The 23,568-nt window shown below is 34.9% G+C and overlaps 1 protein-coding gene across 9 annotated transcripts in view; it reads right to left on the reverse strand.

Moving 5' to 3' along the window:
- The window catches only part of Cdc27 (cell division cycle 27), a 59,419-nt gene that overhangs the window by 15,594 nt on the left and 20,257 nt on the right, over nt 1-23,568 (reverse strand). For 2 of the 9 annotated variants that reach the window (XM_048786509.1, XM_015507182.2), the window contains exons 3-12: nt 22,836-22,983; nt 20,785-20,910; nt 13,706-13,803; nt 12,710-12,864; nt 12,394-12,605; nt 10,891-11,005; nt 9,673-9,806; nt 3,837-3,936; nt 2,390-2,597; nt 2,022-2,194 (exon numbers count right to left, since the gene is read on the reverse strand). In XM_048786509.1, coding sequence (XP_048642466.1) covers nt 2,022-2,194; nt 2,390-2,597; nt 3,837-3,936; nt 9,673-9,806; nt 10,891-11,005; nt 12,394-12,605; nt 12,710-12,864; nt 13,706-13,803; nt 20,785-20,910; nt 22,836-22,983 — 1,469 coding nt within the window. Of the gene's footprint in view, nt 1-2,021; nt 2,195-2,389; nt 2,598-3,836; nt 3,937-9,672; nt 9,807-10,890; nt 11,006-12,393; nt 12,606-12,709; nt 12,865-13,705; nt 13,804-20,784; nt 20,911-22,835; nt 22,984-23,568 lie in introns of those variants that run through there. The other 7 variants (XM_048786520.1, XM_015507186.2, XM_048786515.1 and 4 more) reach the window with 5 other exon arrangements.

Genomic DNA, 23,568 nt, shown 5'->3' on the forward strand with positions numbered 1-23,568 from the left:
ACACACACACACACACACACACACACACACACACACACACACACACACAGAGTGTATTGGTAAATGCCATAATCCCAACATGGATCTCCTAGCAATGAATTAGCAATGAATAAAGCTTTCTGGTTACAATCCTCTTTTTGGTACTATACAAAATTACATGAATAGACATGTCTGCATTTATTTTCAGCCTGGGAAGAACAGTTTCCCCTTGTGTCTTTGCATGGCTCATGAAAGGAAGAATAATCTTCTGATTCTGAGCTAATTAAAAAAAAGGAATACCATATTTTCAGTGCCCCTCACTCAGCCTCCTTACCATGCTTCATTTTTCTTCATTTTACTTCCTGCTACCTATCCTCACACATTTATTAGCTTATACTTTGGCTATTACTAGAATGTAATATACTCCATGGAGGCAAGAAATTGCCTCATTGTATTAGAAAATACTATATACTGAAATACATTCTGAAAAGTAACCTTGTCAACTTTTGGGGGGGTTTTGTTATCTTTTTAAGCTTAGGGGTAGGAAGAAAATACTTTGGACAGGAGAAAATATTTAAATTGGAAATTGCATTTTTTTTTTTAATTTAAGTTAACCATCCTTTCCTTTTCTCTATAAGCAGATAACTTGTCAGGCACAGTGGCACATGCCTGCAATCCTAGCTACTTAGGAAGCTGAGGCAAGAGAATCACAAGTTCAAGGTCAGGCTCTATTACTTAGCAAGACCCTGTCATGAAATTAAAAAATAAATTGGCCTGGGATGTAGCTCAGGATACAGCACCCTTGGTTTCAATCCCCAGTATCACAACAGCAACAAATACTCCCCAAGCCAAAACCCAAATAATAACACATATAAGCCCCACTAACAACAGGTATCTTAAGTAAAAAAATTTAATTAAAACTAAAAGGATAAAAGCCTTCTGATAAGAATATTGTGTCATCAATTAAATATAATTTTCTTCATAGCATTCTTTTTTTTTTTTTTTAATTTTAATATTTATTTTTTAGTTATCGGCGGATACAACATCTTTGTTTTGTATGTGGTGCTGAGGATCGAACCCGGGCCGCACGCATGCCAGGCAAGCACGCTACCGCTTGAGCCACATCCCCAGCCCCATTCTTCATAGCATTCTTTAAGTTTCTAAAACAAATCGAAGAGTCCGGCACAGTGGTGCTCACCTATAATCCCAGTGAATCCCAAGGCCAAGGCAGGAAGATCCCAAGATTGAGGCCAGCCTCAGAAACTTAGTGAGGTTCTAAGCAACTTAGTGATGCCCTGTCTCAAAATTAAAAATAAAAACGGGCTGGGGATATAGCTCAGTGGTTAAGTGCCCCTGGGTTCAGTTCCCTAGTACCAAAAATAAATAAATAAATAATAACAATAATTCATAAAAACTATATTGTAGAAAGAATTTATAGATTATATATCTAAATATGCATTTTCAGATCCAAATGAGCAGCGTACAAGGTATAAGAGTGCATTGATGGCTCTGTTCTCACAAATCTCCCTCAAGAAAGTCTGAAAAATTTAAATTATCCCTTAAAGCAAGAAAGAATCTTGTCAGCGGGGCGAGGTGGCACATGCCTGTAATCCCAGAAGCTTGGGAGGCTGAGACAGGAGGACCAAGAGTTTAAAGCTGGCCTTAGCAAAAACCAAAGCGCTAAACAACTTGGTGAGACCCTGTCTCTAAATAAAATATAAAAAAATAGGGCTGAGAATGTGGCTCAGTGGTTGAGTGGCCAGAGTTCAATCCCGGGTACCCACCTCCAAATTTTGTCTACAAATTATAAATAATGATAAGATAGCCCCCCCCCCTTTTTTTTTTCAGTACTGGGAAATCCAATCCTTGGTGTAACAGGCAATCATTCTGCTGAGGACATAATAATCCCTGAGAAAATAATTATATAAACAAACATAATAAACAAATATTGACGTTTTAGATCTGGTCTTCTCAAGCATGACCATTTTAATTACACTTAAATTATTTCTAGAAAGACACATGTACCTATTTTCTATACTTACTTGCATGTATTCTGAAAGTTCAAAATAGGCCCTTCCAATTTGGCACAGTACCCAACCAGTATTGTAGTGGTGAGAAGGCAGGTGGCTCAAAATATTTATAGCTTCTTTGCAGTTGTATGAACACAAAGCTAAATAACCTTTTCCCATTTCACGAAGAAGGCTCATCAAACCTTCTAGGAGAAAACAATATAGTAACCAAAGGAGAGAAACATAAAACTCTGGTGTTTAAGAAAGGCTGACTACAAACTAATTGATTAAAATTCCATCTATCTAGAAAACAATGAAAGCAGTGTAATGACCATAAAGAAATTACTTAAAATAAGTACATAATAATGTAAAATAAACAATATTAAGCATTTAAAACAGACCTGCAGCTGCTTTTTGTAGATTAAAAGCTTGGATCTGAGGTGTGATTGTGGATATTTTCCCTTCTGAAATGATGGAAGAATCCAATTTTGTGATTTCCAGGCTATCATTTATGTTAGGTTGAGTTATTCCTCCTTTATTAGTTTTACTTTTTGTTTTTCTGTTTGGGATTTTAGGTGGAAACTTCATTTTTAATTTTTTGCTATTCTCCTGCAAAAGGGTAAAATTCCATACTTTATACTCATATATTTTAGACTTCCTCCTCAACCCTTTCTCAAGTATTAGATTTAAAAGTATAATCTTGATTAATCGCTATTTTTCTCAGAAGAAATTTTATAAAAACAGTCTTCAAAGTCAATTCTAAATTCAAGAATTCTAAATATAAATTGTATTTACTTATTGTGATTAAGGTGAATCTGCATTGAGCGTTTTTTTTTTTTTGCAAGTATATCATATTCTCATTTATTATTTTACAGTAAGAAAATAAGAGGATGCAATACCATTTAATTGTCTCAGAGCACTTAACTAATAAATCACAAAGTTGAATTTACCTATAATGTCCTTCCATGGACCAAAAAAAATTTAACCAAGGCCATTGTAATGAAGCCCTTTAATTTTTTAAACTTTTAATTTTGAAATAGTTTCAGTTCATAAGAAGATAGAAGCAAAGAAAACAGAGAATTTCCATTCAGTCTTTCATTAGTGATAACATATAAAATTATATTGAGGAAACTGAAATATTATACTATGAAATGAACTAAGGACCTCATTTGTTTGGTTTTCATTTGAACTCTTTTGCGTGCATGTGGGTGTGTATATATATAATTCTGTGTAATTTATCACATGAATGGATTTATGCAATCAACCACCATGCTTGGGATATAGAACTATTTTACTATCACAAAGAAATCCTTTTTTTGCTATGCTTTTTTTTTGGTGCCAGGGATTGAACTCAGGGGTGAGCCATATCCCCAGCCCTTTTTAGTGTCAGGGTTTCACTAAGTTACTGAACTTGTGATTCTCCTGCCTTAATCTCCTGAGTTGCTGGGATTACAGGCATGTGCCACTGTGTCTGGCTGTGCTATGCTCAGGCCTATTTCCTGATAACCACTGTTGTTTTCTATAATTAAAGCTGGGTGCAGTGGTGCATGCCTATAATATAAGCAGCTCATGAAGCTGAGGCAGGAGGATTGCAAGTTTAAAGTCAGGCTCAGGAACTTAACAAGACCCTGTCAACTACACAAAATATAAAAAGGGCTGGGGATATAGCTCAGTGTTACGCCCCTGGGTTTAATCTCTAGTACCAAAGAAAAATGTTATATAATATTTACCAAAGGACCAAAAAATTATAGCTAGCTTTCCAAATTTATTTATAAAGATGAAGTCATCAATGAACAGATATTTTAGCAGGGAAAGCATTAAGTAAATGTGGCATTCAGAATTCTTTACCTTGGTTGTAGAGCTGTCACTAGTAAAAAGTCGAGAACTTCTTCGAGGCAGTGCATTTGGGGGAGATGTAATAGTGGGGCTCAATACCTGAGGTGTTGTACTAAAAAGTGATAAAACATTATTTAAAATTCACTTTTTGACCATTAACTATTATTTCAAATTTAGCCATATTAAAAATATGCATTTCTAATATAAGTACTCTAGAGTTGGTGAGTTTGGTCAGTCCCTTTCTGGTCCCCCCCTTTCTAAAAAAATTATATACATACATATATATATAGACACAATATCTTTATTTTATTACTTATTTTTATGTGATACTGAGGATTGAACCCAGTACCTCACAGCTAGGCAAGTGCTCTACCACTGAGTAACAATCCCAGGCCCCCTTTCTGGTCCCTTTATGAAAACCCACCATTTAAAAACTACTCATATTACTGTAAAATGATAAACATTATAGGAGAGATCTCTAATTGAAATTGATCTAAATTAATCTAAAAATATTTAAGGTCAATAAATATGACAAGCACATCTATATGCCAATTACCTTTAGCCCTTTATTCGCATGCATAAAAAAGTTAGGGAAGTGGGCCAGGTGTGGTAGCGCACGCCTATAATCCCAGCATCTTGGGAGGCTGAGGCAGGAGGACTGTGAGTTCAAAGCCAGCCTCAGCAAAAACCAAGGCGCTAAACAACTCGGTGAGACTCTGTTTCTAAATAAATAAATAAATAGAAATTGTAGAAATGTTAAAAAAAAAAAAAAGGGAGTTATGTCAGAAATTAAATATATTTTCAAAAAATGTAAAACATGAGCTGGGCATGGCGTGCATGCCTATAATCCTAGTGGCTCAGAAGGCGGAGGCAGGAGGATCACAGGTTTGAAACCAGCCTCAGTAACTTAGAGGCTATAAGCAACCTATAAGAGACCTTGTCCCTAATAAAAAATAAAAAGGGATGGGGATGTGACTCAGTGGTTAAATGCCCTTGGGTTCAATCCCCAGCACCCACCCGCTCAAAAAAAAAGAAAAAAAAAATTAGAGAAAAAAAGGAAATTTCTATCAGGTATGGATCATCTAAATGTTGGGCATTTTTTAACAAATAAATACCACTAGAACAACTGAAAGTTGAGAAATAATTTCCCTGTAAATTCAAACAGCTGTATCAAAGGTTTATTCTGGTTAGAGCAAAAGGAGTCTGACAATCATTGGATATATTTTTACTTTAAAGGCAAACCCTAAGAATTCCATTCTTAGAAAGCAAGCAAATTTAAAACTTAAATGATATAACTGGGATTAGGTTAAGTTTATAATTTTTAGGAAATTCTACAAATAGGTACCTAAGTCTGAAATTAAAAGGTTTCTTAATAAAAAGAGAGAAAGAGAGAGATACTGCCCAGTGAGTAAATCATGTCCAGGATTATTCTTATTTCTTTCAAAACACAGAGCCCCAGTGCAGGGATATTAGGCAAGTAAGAACACTTGGGTTGACCAATTCATTTTTTAAAAGTACAATAACCTCGCCAGGCATAGCGGTGGAAGCCTGTAATCCCAGCAGCTCAGGAAGCTGAGGCAGAAGGAGCCAAGTTCAAAGCCAGTTTCAGCAATTTAGTGAGGCCCTTATCAACTCAGTAAGACCCTGTCTCTACTAAAATATTTTTTAAAAAGTCTGGGTATGTGGCTCTGTGGATAAGTACCCCAAGTTCAATCCCCAGTAACACCCCCCCAAAAAGTCCAATAACCTCAATTTGGTAGAAATAACTATTATAATTTATACTATGAATGTGAATTGTGGGGCTAGGCTCAGTGGTGGAGCACTTGCCTAGCACACTAGAGGCACTGGGTTCGAGCCTCAGCACCACATAAAAATAAATATTGTGTCCATCTTCAACTAAAAAAAATTTTTAAAAATGTGAATTGTACTGTCAACATGATTACTTGATCACAGAAGAGTTTTGTCAAGAAGTAGGAGGAAAGAACTTCATCAAATGGGGCAAGTGGGACAAACCTGAAGATGTTGCTAAGATTGTTTTAAAGAAAACACTCACTGAGTGAGAGTAACACAAATTTTGTGGAGGTAGAAGTAAAAATTAGTAAGAAGAGTTTTAGAGCTGGGAGGATAAACTCTTCTTATAGAGTAGATACAGTCTTATAATTTTTGTTAGGCTTCTGTTAGCTCCAAAGGCCCACTTGATGTAAGGAGAAAGAAGCCCTAAGTCTGAGGCACCAGAAAAATTAATTTAGTTCATATTATGTAACCAATACATGAATCTGTATAATTTCCATTTGGTTAACTAGGGGTTTAGCAATGAAAGGAATATGCTCTGGAACTAGATTGCCACAGCTTGAAATTAAGGTTCTACTGCCATCATTAGGCATATACATTATATGTCAGTTATATTGTTTAATAAATTTATGTAAATAGCACTATTTTTTCTGGTTTTAAAGCAAAATGTTCTGGTAGTTAACAAAAACATCTTAGAAAATTTTTTTTTTTAATAATTTTTTTTTTATATTTATTTTTTAGTTTTCGGCGGACACAACATCTTTGTTTGTATGTGGTGCTGAGGATCGAACCCGGGCCGCACGCATGCCAGGCGAGCGCGCTACCGCTTGAGCCACATCCCCAGCCCCATCTTAGAAAATTTACAGAAATAAATTCTGAAGGATACTTTATGTGGAGAAAATGATGGGGTTGGCCACGCTGCAAAGATCCACCATGTGATTAGAGTTGAGCCTTAAAGCCAGGTGACATCAGCCTGACCTCCTCCAGGAAGGGCAAGGTGGATGGTGACTGAGTTTAATCACATGCCCAATGATTTCATCAACCATGTCTTCATAATTCAATCTCCATTAAAACTCTGAACATCAAACCTTAGTTGAAATTCCTGGTCTCTAAACATAGGTCCTGATTCCATGAAACGAACATAAAAGTCTGTGTTTGGGACCCTCCCAAAACCTCACCATAGAGTCTCTTCAGTTATCTGGTCCTGATTTGTATTCTTCACAATAAAACTCTAATCATAAGTATAGTATTTTCCTGGTTCTGAGTTGTTCTAGCAACTTACTGAATATGAAGGGGTAATAGGAACCCTCAATTTTTACTAAGTTGATCAGAAATGCAGGTGGCCTGGGGAACTCTGCACCTGCAACTGGTGTCTGAACTGAGGACATTTCAGATAGTTCTTGTTGCAGACTGATCTTAATCTTTGGAGTCCAGTCTAAGTCTGGGTGATTAGCATCAGAATTACATTACAGTATTGCCATGAGGAAACCACTCAACACTGGGTGGGGTAAGAACTACTATAAAGGAGTAGGCAGAACAGTTCTTGGCGCTTGTGATTGGGAATAGGCAGAGGGCAGAAATCTCATACTAAATAGGCCATAAAGAGTACTCTTTCAATAGCAGGGCAAAACTACTTTAAAGACTGCTCTTGTTCCACCTAACAAAAACAAAAACAAAAAACAAACAAACAAACAAAAAAAATCAAACTGTTTTCAAATAATCTAGCTGCATCCCAGAACAAATCTTAGAAATACCTAAAGAAATGATAATAATAAAAAAAAATTCCAGTTGCTATGTGGCTCGGGAGGCTGAGGCAAGAGGATCACGAATTCAAAGCCAGCCTCAGCAACTTTGAGAGGCCATAAGCAACTCAGTGAAACCCTGTCTCTAAATAAAATTCAAAAAAGGGGTGGGGATGTGGCTCAGTGGTCGGGTGCATCTGAGTTCAATCCCTGGTACCTGCCCGCTCCCAGCATTCAACAATGTAACACCAATCAATAAGAAACACAACTAGGAATGACACAGTAATAGACTTTTAGACAAAAACATTAAAAGGACCAATATAAATATTTTCCGACTATTTAAGAAGGTAGAAGAAAGCATGGGTAAGTAAGGAGACAAGCAAATCAAATTTATAGAGATGAAAAAGGAGTGTCTGAGATTAAAAAGCAACAACAACAAAAAAACAACAACTCCCCACTGGATTGGATTAACAGTAAATTCGTCATTATCCAAAACGAAACAGAGCGGAAAAAGCCCAGAAACAAAAACGGACAGAGTATTAGTAAACTGTGAAACAATTTCAATATGTTGAAGACCTTACCCTCAGTACCTGTGAATTTGACTATTTAGAATAGAGTCTTTGCAGATGTATCAAGTTGAGATTATAAGTGTGTATGTGTGTGTGTGTGTCCCCTAATCCAGTATGACTGTCATACTTATAAGAGGGAAATCTGGAAAGAGACACACAGGGAAGATTGCCATGTGAAGATATAAGTACATATCTTGAGTTATGCTGTCACAAACCTATCAGAAGCTTCAAGTAGCAAAGGAGGATTCTCCTCTGCAAACTTTGGAGGGGGAATGGCCTTGCCAACAACTTGATTTCAAATTTATAAGCTTTAAAACAGAGATTATATTTTAGCAACATGGTCTAAAGGAAAAAAAGTAAAAAGTGGGAAAGAATAAATTTCTGATGTTTTAAGCCACCCAGATTGTGGTACAGGCTGAATATCCATTATCAAAATGCCTGGGACCAGTGTTTCAGATTGCAGAGTTTCCCCCCCAAATTTGTAATATTTATATAATAAATTTTACTAGTGGGGCATTCCTAATTTGAAAATCTGGACTCTACAATACTCTAAAACTTGAAACTTTTTGAGTGTTGTGCTGGGATTCAAAAAGTTTTAGATTTCAGAGCAGTTCAGATTTTTAGATTAGGAATACTCATGTTTTACGGCAGCTTTAGAAAATAAATCCAAGCAAAAAAATAGATAAAAATGGCATAAACAATACAAAATATATAGTTGATAATTACATGTAGGTTTATATATTCTTTAGGGTTAGCATATACTCAGCCTATGTAATGTTGCTCTGTAAGAAGCCTCAGCTCTTTCTCATAATGAGCCTCAGGCAATCACTATCAGCAAGCTGGCATTCATTATTACACTTATCATCCTTGTAGTAGAGCAACATTGAGACCTTTTAGACAGTCAAAGAATATGCACATTTGTGTCTATTTTAAGAATTCTGAATTTGAAGTTTTGAAGATTAATTTTATAATCTATGTATAGACGTGCATAATGGGGGGAGGGGATAATGAAATCTATCTGTACTTGATCTGCAGAGAAGGTCATATACATAAAAAGAAATTTCTCTGAGGAAATGTTTATAATATTTATAATGTTTATAATATTAAAAAATCTAAGAGGGCTGGGGATATAGCTCAGTTGGTAGAGTGATTGCATGACATGCACCTGGCCCTGGATTCAATTCCCAGCACTACCAAAACAAACAAACAAACAAACAAACAAATGAAACAACAACAAAAAAACAATAACAACAAAAAACACTAAGAGGTAATTAAGAGTATTGGAAAAAGTTGTTTTAGGTAACTATTGTGTTATTTGCATTATAAAATTCAAGTAAAAATTATATTAAGTCTTTTCAGAAGTCACAGATTTCAAGTTTTACATATTCAAAATTTATAACAGTTACATTAGAAATATATATATATATACACACATACATACACATATACATATACATACACTAGGGATTGAACTCAGGGGAACTCAGGAGCCACATCCCAAGCCCTATTTTATGTTTTATTTAGAGACAGGGTCTCACTTAGTTGCTTAGCGCCTCGCAATTGCTAAGGCTGGCTTTGAACTTGTGATTTTCCTGTCTCAGCCACCCAAGCTGCTTGAATTATAGGCATGAACCACCATGTCTGGCTACATTAGAAATTTGTGGGTCAATACCCAAAAATATAAAGAAGAAGGTTTTACAGCAAGAAAAGATGAACAATGGGAACTGATAACATCACAATAAATACCTTGTTTGAGGGCCAGAACTTTGTGTTTGTGCAACAAGAATTGGAGTGACCTCGCGACTATTTCCACTCTGTGAGAAGACAGACTTTGTTCCAGTTTGGCCCATTCTGGCAACAGACTGTAAAACACAAAAAGTCTAAGGTTTGTGATNTTTTTTTTTTTTTTTTTTTTTGATAGTTTTGAATTTTCTATTTCCACTAAGGAATTATAGATACAGCTTTTGCAGGAGAGAGAGGGGAGGAAAAAAAACAACAACAAAACTTTAGCAGATTTGCAATGTTCATCAGGAGTAAAACAACAAAAAATAACAAAAAAAGAAACATTTCTAGAAGGTAAGAGGTTACATCTGTTATTCATATATTAGTATGACTTAATTAGTTTCCATTTCTTAAACATCTATTAAGCATAGCAGTAGGCATTTAAAATACATGATTTAATTCTCACAGAAGATATCCTACACCACAGAAATGTTTCACACAAACGGTACTTTGTTCTACTAGTACATCTATATAAAAGAACATTATATAAAGAGCCTCAAAAAATTTTTTCAGTGCTTATAATAATTATACTATCAAATATTTTTACTTTTACTATATATTTATGAAAATCCACCATAAAAATCGTATTATCAGAAATATCTTGCTTACCTGAGCAAATTTTTTTTCATGTCATTTATTAGTGCTATTTAAAATACATGGAGTGGGGTGCAGCTCAGTGGTAGAGCACTAGGCTAGCAAGTGCAAAGCCCTGGCTTTGATCCCCAACACTGAAAAAACAAAACAAAAAAAACCAAAACACCCCCCCCACAAAACCCCAACAAACCATTACCATATCAACAACAACAACAACACCCTATATAGACAGCAGTGGGAACAAATAAAAACTATGGCAGACATGATTTGTAATTTATATTCAAAATATAGAAACAATCTTAATTTTGTTTTTAAAAAGGAATTAAAAGCAAAAATGAATATATTTACTAGCTATATGCTGATGAACTAACGAGTTATAATGTTAGTTGGTTGAAAAAAATCACCAGTTATGTATCTAAGATAACCATGAAGCTAGGACGATCATATTCTTTTATATTTTGATCAACAACTCTAAGGCAAAAACAATTACAGAAAAAGTTAAATTTTCTCTTAATTTATCTTTACAGATTGGAATTTTAAAGAATTTTTAAAAAATCAATACAAAATTGCATTTTACATGTAAAATACCTTTTTTGTAGGGGCTCCGGTGGATGGCACATCAATTACAGAAGGTGTATTAGTGTAGTTTTGTAAATAGGATCCATCTCCAGGACTTGGGGTTTCTAATGGCAAAATCCCAAAACTGAGAAGAGGTTGAAATCAAGGTGTCAAAAAGTCATCAAGGCATATATAAAGCAGCAGTATACTTAAATTAGAAGGTCTAAAAGGAAGAGAATGGCAAATCAGTCTTGGGGGCAGTGAGGACCTGAGGGGCAGATTAAAAATAAGCTGTGAATGAAGACTACACCACCCACCATTCCTAACACTAAAAAATAATAAAAAATAAAAAAAGGAACTAAACTGAGATACAACTACAGATCTCAGGAGGTTCATTAAAAATAAAGAAGAGTGGCTTTATAAAAGCTGATATGCATACAATTAAGACATATTTAAGAGTTTTAAAAATTTCTCCAGGGGTTAGGCATATAACTCAGTGGTAGACCACTTGTATAGCATGTGCAAGGCCCTGGGTATGATCCCTAGCACCACAAACAAAATTCTAAGACTCTGGGTTTTAGATACAATTATGGAGACAATGTCTCTAGACAGTATGGATATTTATCTAATAATTATCAGTATAATTATACAATGGTGTCTAAGGGCACTGTCATCTCACAGTCAAGTTATTTTAGTAGTTCCCTGGGCCCAAGGCCCCATTCATAGCATATAATTTTTTGACACTTTTAGATATGTACCCCTCTTGGATGGGTTCCTATATTTATACATACATATACTTCTAATAATTTTGACAAAACATTTCACTGACTGATGTCAATACTTCCTCCATGTTTTAGAAAAATGTACTAAAAAAGCCCACTGATGTTAGCTAGGCACAGTAGTGCACGCCTGTAATTTCAGTGGCTTGGGAGGCTGAGGCAAGAGGATTGCAAGTTCAAAGTCAGCCTCAGCCACTTAGCAAAGCCCTAAGCAACTCAGTGAGACCCTGTCCCAGTCTCTACATAAAATATAAAATAGGGCAGGGGATGTGGCTCAGTGGTCTGGTGGCCCTGAGTTCAATCCCTGATACCCGCCCCCCCCAAAAAAAACCTCAAAACAAACAAACAAACAAACAAAAACCCCAAACTGGTGTTGCTATGGTTATATCATAGGCATAACAACATTTCAAGGGGTTCACTGCCATCTACTGATGTACAGCCATAAAGGTAGTATTTTTCAATGCATACATTAAAGATAATTAAGACATATTTAAGAGTTTTAAAAATTTTTCCAGGGGTTAGGCATATAACTCAGTGGTAAAACACTTGTATAGCATGTGCAAGGCCCTGGGTATGATCCCCAGCACCACAAATAAAATAAAACAAATATACAAAAATTTTAATCACATCCACTTTTATCCACAGTAATTTAGGAAATTGCTGTGCATGTCAATTTATATTATTAATCATATGAGCCATTGTAAGATCACAAAATATTACAATACATTTTGAACTAACTTTTTGTTTGACTTACCTTGGGGTTAATGGGCTAAGAGCAGCTGGTCCTCCTAATAAACTTCGACCAGTTTTTGGTTTATTTTGAACCTGTTTAGATAATATGGAAGTTCCTGTTCCAAGAGGTACAGTATCTGGTGAAATTACAGCTGAATCAATATAAGACACTGAGGAATCTGTATTCAAGGAGTACTTTGAATTGGAAGATTCTAAGTTCAATCTGTTTAATTCCTGAAACAGAAAATTTCTATTATGTCATTTATGACACATTGTTTAGCCCAGATAATTTTCTCAGTTTTTCACAATCTTTTGAATGGTAGAGTAAATACACTTACAATTGTGTCCTGGGGTGTTTCCGTAAGAACTGTCTCAGGCTGTCTATGAGATAAACTATGATTAGATACTAGTGTTGTACAAGAATTGGGCAGACAGTTGCTAAAGTTCTGTATAGATGTTAACTTAAATGTTTGGTCAGGATCTGGCTTTTCACCTGCAAAGACCAAAAAAAAAAAAAAAAGAAAAAAGAAAAGAAAAACAAAACAAAAAAATAAAGATATTTGCCTCTGAGGAATAATTTTTCTTTCGAGTTTTATAACTAAGTGGAAATAAGTCCTTATCTAGAGTTTTAAAAAATTCTTCTGTCCATTTCTGTTAATCAGATTGGCCTTCCAAAAGCCCATCCATTAACTTATCATAAAAGTTAACCCATAAGACAAAGATGTAAATGTAGTAAATATACTAAATTGAAAGGACACTAGTTTTTAAATATAATAAACCACAGAAAAATGTAGATTTGGATGTTTGTTTTACAGCAGAAAACAACTAGATGGCTTTTTTCTCAAGGTAGAAGGTGACATTAGAGAGGTGAAATGCAGGTGATATTACAGTAAAGACTGAAGTATTTCTGGGGATACAGACACCTGTTTTAAAATGATCCTTTACATAGCTTAGAGCATATATACTGAGACACTCTATATTGTCCAGGTGTCATTCAATTAATAGTTTTTGTTCCAGGACTCTATTAATTTCTTATCCAGAAAGCAATTTGGCTAGTGATAATATACACAATACAACTTATTCTAAAGGACTGAATATATTTAAGGTGAACTGGCTAAATAGAAAAGACTAGTGGATTTAATTTTTGAGGTAGCATAATAAATGGAAGGTAACATCTGAATCATATGATTCTAATTCTCAATTTCAACAGTCCTTAGTTCGCAAAATATTTTTATTGTAGATAGATGATTTGTATGAATCTCCAAAAATTCAGGGGGGAAAAAAAAAGAAAACATGCAAACCCCCTTCCATCCCCATGGCCTCCACCAACCTACCTATTTCACATAATGATTCAAAGGGAGACCAGAGGAAAGGATTTAAACTAAGGCTCTTTTGGTAACATTCTGATCCTTTGGCAAGCCGATCTGTCTTGCTGTGGAAAGAAAAGAATAAAAAAGCAATAAAGCCCCAACATTTATGAAGATAATTTTTGGTTTAGAAAATCATATAAATCTTATATAAATTCTGACAACACTCCTCTTGATGTTTCCCTAAATTATCAACTTCTTCTTCCCATTTTAACTTTATTATTTGGAAAAGTTCAAGTTAAAAGTCTGGTGAAACAAATACAACATGAACTGAAATATTAAAATAAACTTTTACTGCCTTCTTGAATACTACCATATAACATCCCAATGGCAATTCTAAATGTGAGTTACATATTTTAAACATATTTAAAATTATTTGATTTTTAACAAAGTAGCAGTAGCCCTTAATAAAAAGGAAAATTCATAATTCTTTCCTAAAGGTTTACATTTGGAATCTTCACAATATCCCTGGTAATAAATACCTTGTAACAATCTGGGATTATGAGAATGGCATTGCTGACTCCCAAGATTTCTATTAGGAGGGCAGAAGGGGTTGGTGGGTATTGAGATTCACTGACGCTTTGAAGTAAAAATACTAATTACCTGGTGTGAGGTTTAAATGTTTTAATACCGCATGAAAAAAAAAAAATATATATATATATAGCAAGTCTTCTAAAATTGTAAGGTTTTACAAAGGACCAGATGGCAATGCAACCAACATTTTCAAAGGAACCTCCTCTTCAAGTGAAACTATCAGATAAAATACACAATCTGTTTTAATATGCCAATTATCAGTATAATCTTAGGGAACTATAGAGAAGACTTCTTTGGGGAAACAGGCATTAGTTTGCCTGACTTGTAAATTTCTACTTTAAAAAAGGAGAAAACAGGGGGCTGGGGATATAGCTCAGTTGGTAAAGTGCTTGCCTCACATGCACAAGGCAGGAGGTTCAATCCCCAGCACCACAGGAAAAAAAAAAAAAAAAGTAGAAAAAAGGGCAAAATGGATGTGGTGGTGTACACCTATAATTCCAGTGGGTTGGGAAGCCGAGACAGGTGTTCAAAGCTAGCCTCAGGAGCAGTGAGGTGCTCAAAGCTAGCCTCAGGAGCGGTGAGGTGCTAAGCAACTCAGTGAGACCCTGACAAAATATGACTGGGGATGTGGCTCACTCTCGTGTGCCTGAGTTCAATCCCCAGTACCAAAAGAAAAAACAAAAACAAAAACAAAACAGGGCAAATGATATGATAAACCTAAGAAGTTTCAAGTGGATATAGTTGCAAATGCCAGAATTCCCAGCTATGTGGGCAGCAAAAGCAGGATTGAAAGTTTGAGGCCAAAATAAAAAAAAAAAAAGTTTGAGGACAACCTAGGCAATTTAGTTACATCTTTTTTGAGGGGGGGGGGAGGAGGGAGGGAGGGAAACAAGCAGAAAGAGAAAGAAAGGGAGAAGATGTTAACAGCAGAGTGCTTGCCTAGCATGTGAGGCCCTAGATTTGATCCCCAGCACAGGAAAAAAATAATAATAATTAATCTGGGGGGTGGTGTCCTAGGGAATTGAACTTAGAGGTACTTTACCACTGAGCTACATCCCCAGCCCCTTTTTAAATTTTGAGACAGGGTCTCACTAAGTTGCTGTGGCTGGCCTCGAACTTGTGATTTTCTGAGCCTCTTAAGTCTCTGGGATTNTTTTTTTTTTTTGGTGTGTGGGGGGGCACAATATGTGTGCCAGGGATTGAACTCAGGGGCACTCAACCACTGAGCCATATCATCAATCCTATTTTGTATTTTATTTAGAGACAGGGTCTCACTGAGTTGCTTAGTGCTTCACTTTTGCTCAGGCTGTCTTTGAATTCAATCTTCCTGCCTCACCTTCAACTGGTGTTACTGGGATTACAGGTGTACACCACCATGCCCAGCTATTTGTCCCACTTAAACTAACAAACATGTGGGCAACACTCTGGCAATGGGCAAAGAGACATTTCATGGCGGGATTACTCTCATAGCAGTCAGAAGCAGAACAGAGGACAGTCCTTTGTTCATCTTAGCTAGATCTCTATATTGGCAGCCAGAGCTGTTTCATGCTAGGGCACATTAAAAACACGCATGCACACAAAGAAGGAATCAAAATGAAGGTAGACTTTTGAAAAATGTAAATAAATTTTGTCAAAGTCCATGCCTAAGACTGTTCAGGTGAAATTTCTTATAAGAAAAATAATTGTCATGGATTGATTTAATCATCTAACAGGGACAGAGAAGTAACCTAAAAATAGGAAATAAAGAAAATGTATAAAAAGGCTATTTTCTAAAAGTAACAGAGTTAGAAGTGGTAAATCAATACTTGGGATTTATTATTTTTTTGGGGGGTGGGGGTAAAATGGGGATTGAACCCAGGGTTGCTTTATCACCAAGCTACATCTCCAGCCCTCTTTTTTATTTTGAGACAGGATCTTGCTAAGTTACTTAGGGCCTACTAATTTGCTGAGGCTGGCCTTGAACTTCTGATCCTCCTGCCTCAGCCTCCTGAGTTGTTGCGATTATAGGCATGAGCCACTGCACCTGGCAGGAATTTTTAATATAAGGCTAGAAAAGGAAAACACAGTGAAATCTCAATGTTTGAGGACTATATTAAGCCTCTAACAAACCATTCTATGACTATTTCTTCTACTATTTTCTTCTTGCAATTCTGAAATAAAGATATTTCCTCTAGTTCCCTTCTTCATAAACCCTTCTCTGGTGAGAATCTCTTTGATAAATAATTCCTAAATCTACTTATTGACATCAAACTTACCTTTCCTCTGCTGGCTGGACAATTTCATCTAAGTTTAGTTCCTTACTTAAAGCTTCATATGTTCAAAATCAAATTCATCTTTTCTCCTGAAATCTGTTCTCTCCTTAGATATTAGCCTGCCTCACTTCTAATTTTTCAAGTGAGTAGAAAATAGGGCAAATGATACGATAAAGATGAGAGGTTTGAGCTGGGCATGGTGTGTGCACTAAGAGCAACACTATTATCACAAGTTCACACTCAAAAAAATCTACTTACAGACAATTCTGACTCATTCTTCACAGTCAAACAAAAACCTGGCCTTAATTCACGTACTTTTATTTTACCTCTGGCTTAAAGTTCCTTCTTTATTTTCACTGTTATGATCTGTATTGCTTCCTACATGTCAATAGATTCTTCTTCTTTTTTTTAATATTTTAATTTTTTTTTTTTTAGTTTTCGGCGGACACAACATCTTTTGTTTGTATGTGGTGCTGAGGATCGAACCCAGGCCGCACGCATGTCAGGCGAGCGCTCTACCACTTGAGCCACATTCCCCAGCCCCAGATTCTTAACACTCCATGTTTCCATTCAATCACAGTTTGCCTATTTATTTTTTCCTGTGTTTTCCCTTGCAATTGATGTAGTATGCATGCATCTAGATTATAGGATGCAATTTTAGTCATAAGACAGGCATATCACAACTAAAATGAAAATTCAGTTTTGAGGCAGGATTGTTCCACTTTGGATTCTTTACCATCTTTATGGTGAATAAAAATAACATAATCATATTCCTCAGAAGGGGGAAAAAGCTTCCATCTTCACAATTAGGAACTACTTTCACACACACCGAACTTTTCAGGACTGGAGTTAACTGCACCCTCAAAACTTTATTAATAATTTTATTTAAAAATAATAGTAGTACTTACATGTGCGAGGCAAGCTCTCTGCCACTAAGCCACAACCCCAGCCCCAAAATTTTAAAATTTAAATGTTCTCTTTTATTTATTTTGGGATAATTTTAGATTTATAAGAATGTCACAAAAGTGATAGAGTGCCTGTGTCTCTTTTATATAATTCCCCCTAATAATATCTAATAAAATCACATTACAATTATCAAAACCAAGAAATTGACATTAATATAATAGTGTCCTCAATTCGGATTCAGCTGCTTTTATGTGTGCTCATTTGTAGGTATATAGTTTTTTATCACATTTACAGATCTGTGTAACCACCACCACAATCAAAATATAGAACTACTCCAATTTCCCAAAGAAACTCCTTCAGCTGTTCTTTTAGTTACATTTTCTCTCAGAATCACTCATGTTCTCCATCACTATTATTTTGTTAAATAAATCACTACATAAATAGAATTTCGCAGTATGTAAACTTTTGGAACTGGCTTTTTTCACTTGCCACAATGCCATTGGTATCCAAGTTATTGTATACAACAATAGTTCATTCCTCTATATTGCTAAGCAGTAGTAGTCCACTATATGAAATAGTTTACTTACCTATTTACCCACTGAATACGGGTTGTTTCCAATTTGGGACTTTTACAAATAAGCTGCTATGATATATAAGTATCCCCATCACAATGTATGAGGAATCCTGCATCCTTAGCTGAACTTGTTATTATCAGGTTTTTTTTTTAGCCATTCTAATAGGTATATCGTAGAATTTCATGATGGTTTTACTTGCCTTTAATAATGGCCAATGATTTGGTACATCTTTTTTTTTTGTTTTGTTCTGTTTTTGTTTTTGGCAGTACTGGGGACTAAACCTAGGAGTGCTCTACTACTGAGCTATATCCCCAGACCTTGTATTTTTGAGACAGGATTTGGCTAAATTGCCAAGGCTGGCCTTGAACTTGTGATCTTGCCTCAGTTTCCTAAGGTGTGGGAAATACAGGCATGTATCACTTTTGCCTGGCTGAATATGGTGCTTTCAAGAATATTAAAATTTTGACTTCTTTCACAAATCCTGCATTCCCAGGTATATATTACTCCCCTCAAATAATTTATAGTCTTCAAACATCTACTTTCCTTTAAAAGTTCTATAGTTATATAGAAATGTTAGATTTTTACTTTTTCTATCAAATTTTTCCTAGTTGACATCTTACTCTTCTGCTTAATTAACCAAGCAGAACTGATTACTATTTTATTATACAAACAAAATATTGCTCAAATTTTATCACAGTATTTATTTTTTTGTTTTACAAAAAGAAATCATTTTTTATTTAACAAAATCATCTTTTTTTTATTAGTTGCTCAAGACAATACAATGATCTTGACATATAATACATCTGATTCAAATAGGGTGTGAATTGCTGTATGTATACACATGGATGTATAACCAATGTGATCCTGCAATCTATACACGTGGAAAAATGAGAATTCACAGTACTTTTATTATAATAATAAAAACTTACAAACTTTCTTAACTGTTTCTTTCCTTGTATTCTATTATAAACCTTTGAGGGTGGGGGCTGTGAGTTATTTACATTTATATTTTCAGTGTCAAGTACTGTGTCTAGCTATAATGTGGGATAGATCTCCAAGTATCTTGAATGAACAACAAGAAAGAATGTAACGCCAGTTGAGTGCAGGGCACAGTGGCATATTCCTGTAATCCCAGTGGCCCAGGAGGCTGAGAGTTCAAAGGAAGATTGAGAGTTCAAAGCCAGACTCAGGAACTTAGCAAGGCCCTAAGCAACTCAGTGAGACCCTGTCTCTAACTTAAATTCTATACAAAAAGTCATTTTCAAGTTTTTTATTTTCCTCTTTTTTTTGGTACCTGGGGATTGAACTCAGGGACACACACCCAGCTCTATTTTTGTATTTTATTTAGAAACAGGGTCTCACTGAGTTGGTTAGGGCCTCACTAAATTGCTAAGGCTGGTTTTGAACTTGTGATCCTCCTGCCTCAGCCTCCTGAGCCCCTGGGATTATAGGCAACACTTGGCTGGGCAAGTTTATTTTTCTTAATACAATATTCATTTGTCTTGGGGCTGGGGTTGTGACTCAGCGGTAGAGCGCTTGCCTCGCACATGCAAGACCCTGGGTTCGATCCTCAGCACCAAATAAAAATAAATAAAGGTGTGGTGTCCAAGTACAACTAAAAAGTAAATATTAAAAAAAAAAAACTCATTTGTCTTGATTTATCTTAAAACAGATACTACTCTGGTTCTTTAAATAAGCAGTCCTCTATTACTTCTCATACAACAGATGACATTTAGATATACAAAGTGCTCCCTTGGGCAGTTGTGAGCAATTTCTACTATCCTAATTGTATCTCAACCCACTACTTCAGAAGTATTTCAGAATGAAAATGAGTAAGAACAATATTATTATTGTTCAATAATATTATTGAATAATATTATTATTGTAGTAACTTTGATTTCATACTCACTTTTCTTGAAACTTTAAATAGATTTAGGGGCTGGGGCTGAGCAGTACAGCACTCGCCTAACACATGCAAGGCCCTGGGTTTGATCCTCAGCCCCACATAAAAATAAATAAATAAAATAAAGGCATTGTGTCCAACTACAACTAAAAAAAAATATATATATTAAAAAAATAAAATAAGTAGATTTAAAGAACTATTTCTATAATCACTATTATTTCAACTGCCATTGTAAGAGATTTCTTTTGACATACTTCAAAATTGTTATGATATGGGGCTGGGGTTGTGGCTCAGAGGTAGAGCATTCACCTAGCACCAGTGAGGCACTTGGTTTGATCCTCACACAACATAAAGATAAATAAATAAAGGTATTATATCCATCAACAACTAAAAATATTTTTTAAAAATTGTTATGATATGCCAGATGATAACTGTCATTCTTTATTACTGAAATTTATATTCAAGCCTCTAAGGAATAGCAGTGTTATTTAACATCAGAGAAAAAAAAATAACATTGTATTTATTCAGTTGTTAAGCAGTACTGCTGTAGTTAATTATCATTAAAGCTAAAAAATGCGATCCACAACTTTACTATTTAACTGGTTTAACAAGGTCAAGGAATCAGAAGATTTTGTACTATTCAGCCATGTTATATTTGACAACATAGATCAACAGCTTTTAAAAAAAAATATTTTTAGTTGTTGATAGACCTTTATAATTTATATGCAGTGCTAAAATCGAACCCAGTGCCTCACATATGTCAGGAAAGCGTACTACCACTGAGCCACAGCCCCATCCCCTCAACACAGGTGTTTTAAACTACAAAGCATTCTCATACAGGAAACATTTCTGGTAGTTTGAATCATTCTTACTTACCAATATACATGTCCCAACAATGAAAGAGTAAAGCAAGCTGAATCACCAAACTCAGTAACAATATCATCATGGTTTTTCTGCTTATTAAACACTCCACCAGACAAGATCTGTTCTCCCTCTGCAAGCCTTCAAAATATAAATTTATAGATTAAAAAACATCAAATATAAAAAGCACTTCATGAAGACACCATCATTACCAATATGTGTCTTAAATATGGAGACAGATAAAGTAAAAGTTTATGGGGGCTGGGGATGTGGCTCAAGCGGTAGCGCGCTCGCCTGGCATGCATGTGGCCCGGGTTCAATCCTCAGCACCACATACAAAGATGTTGTGCCCGCCGAAAACTAAAAAATAAATATTAAAATTCTCTTTCTCTTTAAAAAACAAAAAAAATAGTTTATGGTACTTTTAGAATAGCAGTAAACATGTACTTCAAATTATTTGGGAAGAAGAAAATTATTGTCTTTACAATTTCAGTTTCTTCTGACATTTTTTAACTCATTAAATTTAATTTCTTTCTTTCTTTTTTTCTTTGTGATGCTGGGGATTGAACCCAGAACCTTCTGCATGCAAGACAAGCACTCTATCAACTGAGTTCTATCCCCAGACCTAAATTTGGTTTCTATGTAGACATCTAGTCTAAGCAATATAATCAATCATTACTCATGTCAGAAGAAATAGAAGATGATCATTTTACCGGGGGGAAATATGAATGGTTCTTTACTAACAAGTACGGTCATCCTTAGTTTTATAATTCCTTGAAATAGGAATGTACAAGCAAATTAAATAAGACTAATACTCATAGCTTTAATCATTTTAAGTTTTATGAATGAAATCTGAGTAGCACTTCATCTCTTTTTGTCAATTATGTTTTCTTGATTAAAAAAAAAATTTTTGCCAGGCCAGAGTTTTAAAGTTTTTGATTAATAATGAATTAAAATTACCATGTGGAAAACTCTCAAGTAGGTTAACAGCATATCCTGATTACATCCTTTCACTATTAATGGGACTTTTTTGTTTTCTCCTAGTAAGACTAAAACACACACACACACAATATATAAACATTTATAAATAGGATAAGAACATCAATTTAGGGGGCTGGGGTTGTGGCACAGTGGTAGAGCGTGCGCCCAGCATGTGCAAGGCGCTGGGTTCGATCCTCAGCACCACATAACAATAAATAAAATAAAGGCATTGTGTCCAACTACAAGTAAAAAAAAAAAAAAAGAACGACAATTTAGAAATTGGTTTGAGACTAATTGGCAAATTAAGAAAGTCAGTTTTTAAGACTTAAGCATTAAAATTTTTGGAATTTAAAATAATCTAATAACAAATGTTCCAGAAATTTTATAGTTACTTTAGCTATCCCTAATTAACAAGTCAGTCACTGGACAAATAATATGGTATAGTTATAATTTATAAATATATGGTGACTTTATGAGACTTATTTACATCCTCCAATGAACAAAATATACACACAGGCTTTTACAAATATCTGTTTAGCCACTTTTATCATTATCCCACCTTCTACAGCAAAGGAAAGAGTTTAATTGAACTTGATGGTTTATCTATTTCTCGAGCTGCCACCAGATTTGGAATAGGAACTTGACTAAACTGTAAATAAGGAAAAAAGTAAGTGCCCTTGCTTCAAAAGGGTATACAGTAGTAGTTCCCCCACCAAAAAAAAAAAAAAAAGATTTTGAAAGAAAACTACACAACCATCAAGATACATCATCCTTATTCAAAGTGGCCTAACACTGAAAACAAAGGAAAGGAAATACTATTTGTGATAATTTTTGAAATTGATAAGAATAATTATAACTTACACTTCTCCAAAAGTTAAATTCTGATATCACCATAACAATGAAATCTCTCTATAACAAAAACAATGTGATAAGCAACAATGTAAACATTTAAAATGTTACTGAACAGCTTTCTACTACTAAAAAAGGAGAAAAGAGGATTCATCACAGTTTAATTTGTCAGAAGAATTTTATCCAAAATTTTATAGTATAAAAAGAACAAAATTAGAAAAGATTTTAAAACTTACTTGCTGAGATCAACACAACATTTTGCAAGCAGGTATTTACACTGTGGTGTAGTACAACTGTGTCCTTTCAAGAGTCTATATGCTTTGTATGCCTTTCCTGAGCGGTAATAACAGGTTGCCAGTAAAAACAAGGCTTCTTCTGAGTGTACTAAAAACAGACATAAAAAAGAAAAAGAATATTGGCCATTGTTCAGAACATTGAATGGTACCCAATTTATCTGGCAATAAACAAGTTTAGGACAAAAAAATTAGGCATCTTCTTTAACCCAAAATAATCATTATTAATTTACTTTTGAATTATGGAGAAATATATTGCTGATAGAAAAGTTCATTCTCCAGTTCTTGATTATCTTCTCTCTATAAGAAACTGAGGAAAGAATACAGTGAAGACAATCATAGTATTACTGAAAATCTTTAAGAAAGTAAACACATATATATCACCCTCTCCCTTTGAGAAGACTACAGTAAAGCATTTAGTCTTTAAATAATATTTCTCTAATAACTTTTTCGAGAACAAGTCAAGTTTCACTAGAGAGGGAAACTGAGGGTAAATAAAATTTATTAGTAATCTGAAATAATTTCTACATTAGAAGACAAGATTTTACAAATACATTTTTCACATAGGGTGTAGGCGTATGTTTGTAATTAAAGCAATTTGGAGCGCTGAGACGAGAAGATTGCAAGTTTGAGGTCTACTTTAGCCACTCAGCAAGACCCCGTTCCAAAAAAAAAA

The sequence above is a fragment of the Marmota marmota genome, unplaced genomic scaffold (assembly GCF_001458135.2).
Source record: "Marmota marmota marmota unplaced genomic scaffold, marMar, whole genome shotgun sequence".
Classification (NCBI taxonomy): Eukaryota; Metazoa; Chordata; class Mammalia; order Rodentia; family Sciuridae; genus Marmota; species Marmota marmota.